At 46.6% G+C, this 2,314-nt stretch overlaps 1 protein-coding gene across 1 annotated transcript; it reads left to right on the forward strand.

The window, feature by feature from the left end:
• Nucleotides 1–944: 944 nt before the first annotated feature.
• Nucleotides 945–1,694, forward strand: PPTG_19219 (hypothetical protein; the record flags this gene model as incomplete). The annotated part of the gene is made up of 1 exon (XM_008917560.1): nucleotides 945–1,694. One exon carries the CDS (start codon nucleotides 945–947, stop codon nucleotides 1,692–1,694), a length of 750 nt encoding a protein of 249 aa, XP_008915808.1.
• Nucleotides 1,695–2,314: the final 620 nt, after the last annotated feature.

The following is a 2,314-nucleotide window of genomic DNA, read 5'->3' on the forward strand; positions in this document are numbered from 1 at the left end:
TTCCGAGTATCTTTGGTTTGGAACAGTCCGGCTGGCAAACTGTACAAGGTGGGGACTCGGCAGGCAATTTCTAGGAGTATTACTTGCTGAAACGCTATGCCACCGTCCCTCTTTGCTAGAAGCTGGAAGCACACCGGGCTTTTAGACTACTACAACTGCGTCTACGAAGAACCAGATGAAGATGATACAATGTCCGCCGAGCTTGCGACGATGTTATCTCGTCTGCACGTTGACTTCAAATGTATTCCATTTTACGATTGAGGGGTGATAGGGAAGGGTTTGTAGGGAACCGCTAATTTATTGCTATTGAGAAGTATTCCATTTCTAGGGATTACTACCGAAGGGATCGTCTGTACATGCACCAAGGGGCTACTTCAGCAGCGTCGCCAGTGCAGATTCTGCGGCTACGGAGAAGGGGCTGGAGATGCGTCGGCGAAGGGGCCCCAAGCATTTGAAACATAATATGATAGATTGATTTGCTAGCTCTCAGAGCTTTTGTTTGAAAATGTTTTCTAAATAATTTGTATCAGTACATGTAATTGTATATCTAAAATATAAAGGGGTTGTACATATAAGCGTATCGCACCTAACAAATATTTATGTACTGTATAGGAATTGCCTTTAACTGTGTTAATAGTTGCTTTGGAATAGCAGCCAATTTAAAATACGGATAAATCATTAATTAACTATGCTACCCAGTATTTAAGTATGATGTAAAGTACTCCGAAGCACTGCATCAATTGGGATGGGGCGCACACACCGAAACGTTATATTGATTACGCGGCAGTTGGGGTACTGTCAGCTTTGTTGAAGCATTCATAATCCTTAAACTGATCAACAGCGACAGGATGGTTGACATTGGTAGTCATAAACGTACGCTTGCAAACCAGTTCACTTGATTAGCATTTTTCAAAATTCGCCAAACCCCTCAGTCCTCTCCAGCAATGAAGCTTCCTATCGCCATTTTGGCCGTCGGCCTTAGCACGACTGCGATTACCGGGACGGAGTTTTGTGGCGAGTGGAACTCCACGGAAACCAGCGACTACATTCTGTACAACAACTTGTGGGGGGCATTTGACGACCCCAACGGCAGTCAGTGCACAGGACTCGACAGCGTCGATGGCTCAACTATCGCTTGGCACATGAGATACAATTGGGCTGGGACTCCATATCAAGTGAAGTCGTTCCCTAACGCTGCACTCAAGTTCGACCCCGTGCAGCTGTTGAATGTCAAGTCAATCCCTGCCACCATCGAGTATGAGTTCGAATACAGTGAGAACACCATCGCGAATGTTGCGTTCGATCTCTTCACGAGGTCGACCATCGATGGGGCTGTCGAGTACGAAGTCATGGTGTGGCCGGCGGCCCTCGGCGGTGCTTTGCCTTTGTCGACGTCGGGTAAGCCAATCAAGACGACAAATATTGGCGATGTGGATTTCACCCTCTACCAGGGCATGAACGGAAATATGACTGTGCTCTCGTATGTTCCCGACAAAATGATAACAAATTTCTCCACCGACCTTAAGAAGTTTTTTGACGAACTTCCGAAGAGCTACGCTATCGCCCGAACGCAGTACTTGACGCACGTGCAGGGTGGCGCGGAGATCCTCGTTGGCAATGGTACGTTAACGGTGTCCAAGTACCAAGAGGCAGTCCACACGACTAAACACAATTCTTCCAAAATGACTACTTAGTCAACGCGTCAGCCACCAACAGAGACGCAAACGCCAATACTAACCAACGGACGCTTGTATTGAAGAAAGTCGCTCTTTGGGGAGATTGCGACTTTAAGAACGAATCTTTTGAAAACAGTTTTCGTATTGTTGTCCCGTTACGGATCCGTTGATCATTTAGGGGCTTCCAACTTGCAGTTTGCAACTCGAGTGTCTTGCTCCTACAAGTTTTATTAATGATACAAGTGGCGGCGCAAGATTGCAAGAAGGGGCAATGCTGTAATCCATACACTAGTACTTTTATTAACTTGAATTTTTTTTGAAATTTACTCAGCTCATTAAGCGTTTAATATCCGCATCCACTAGTAGTTGAGTGTGGAAAGGAGCAACTTCAGGCAAATCACAGGAGGTGCTGTCCAATCCATTGCAAGTACATGTATTGAGAGATCAGTAGAATAGCGCTGCCGGTTCTTGCGCCACTCCTCAATTTGCCCTCGACCGCCCATCGTCAACCAGATGAAGCCTTTTACTGCCCTCACTGCCGCTGCAATCGCCTACGCCTCCGCTGAAACGGAATTCTGCGGTGAACAGAACAAAACTGAGACTGCCGACTACATCCTCTACAACAACCTCTGGGGTGC

The sequence above is a fragment of the Phytophthora parasitica genome (assembly GCF_000247585.1).
Source record: "Phytophthora parasitica INRA-310 unplaced genomic scaffold supercont2.106, whole genome shotgun sequence".
Taxonomy (NCBI): domain Eukaryota; phylum Oomycota; class Peronosporomycetes; order Peronosporales; family Peronosporaceae; genus Phytophthora; species Phytophthora nicotianae.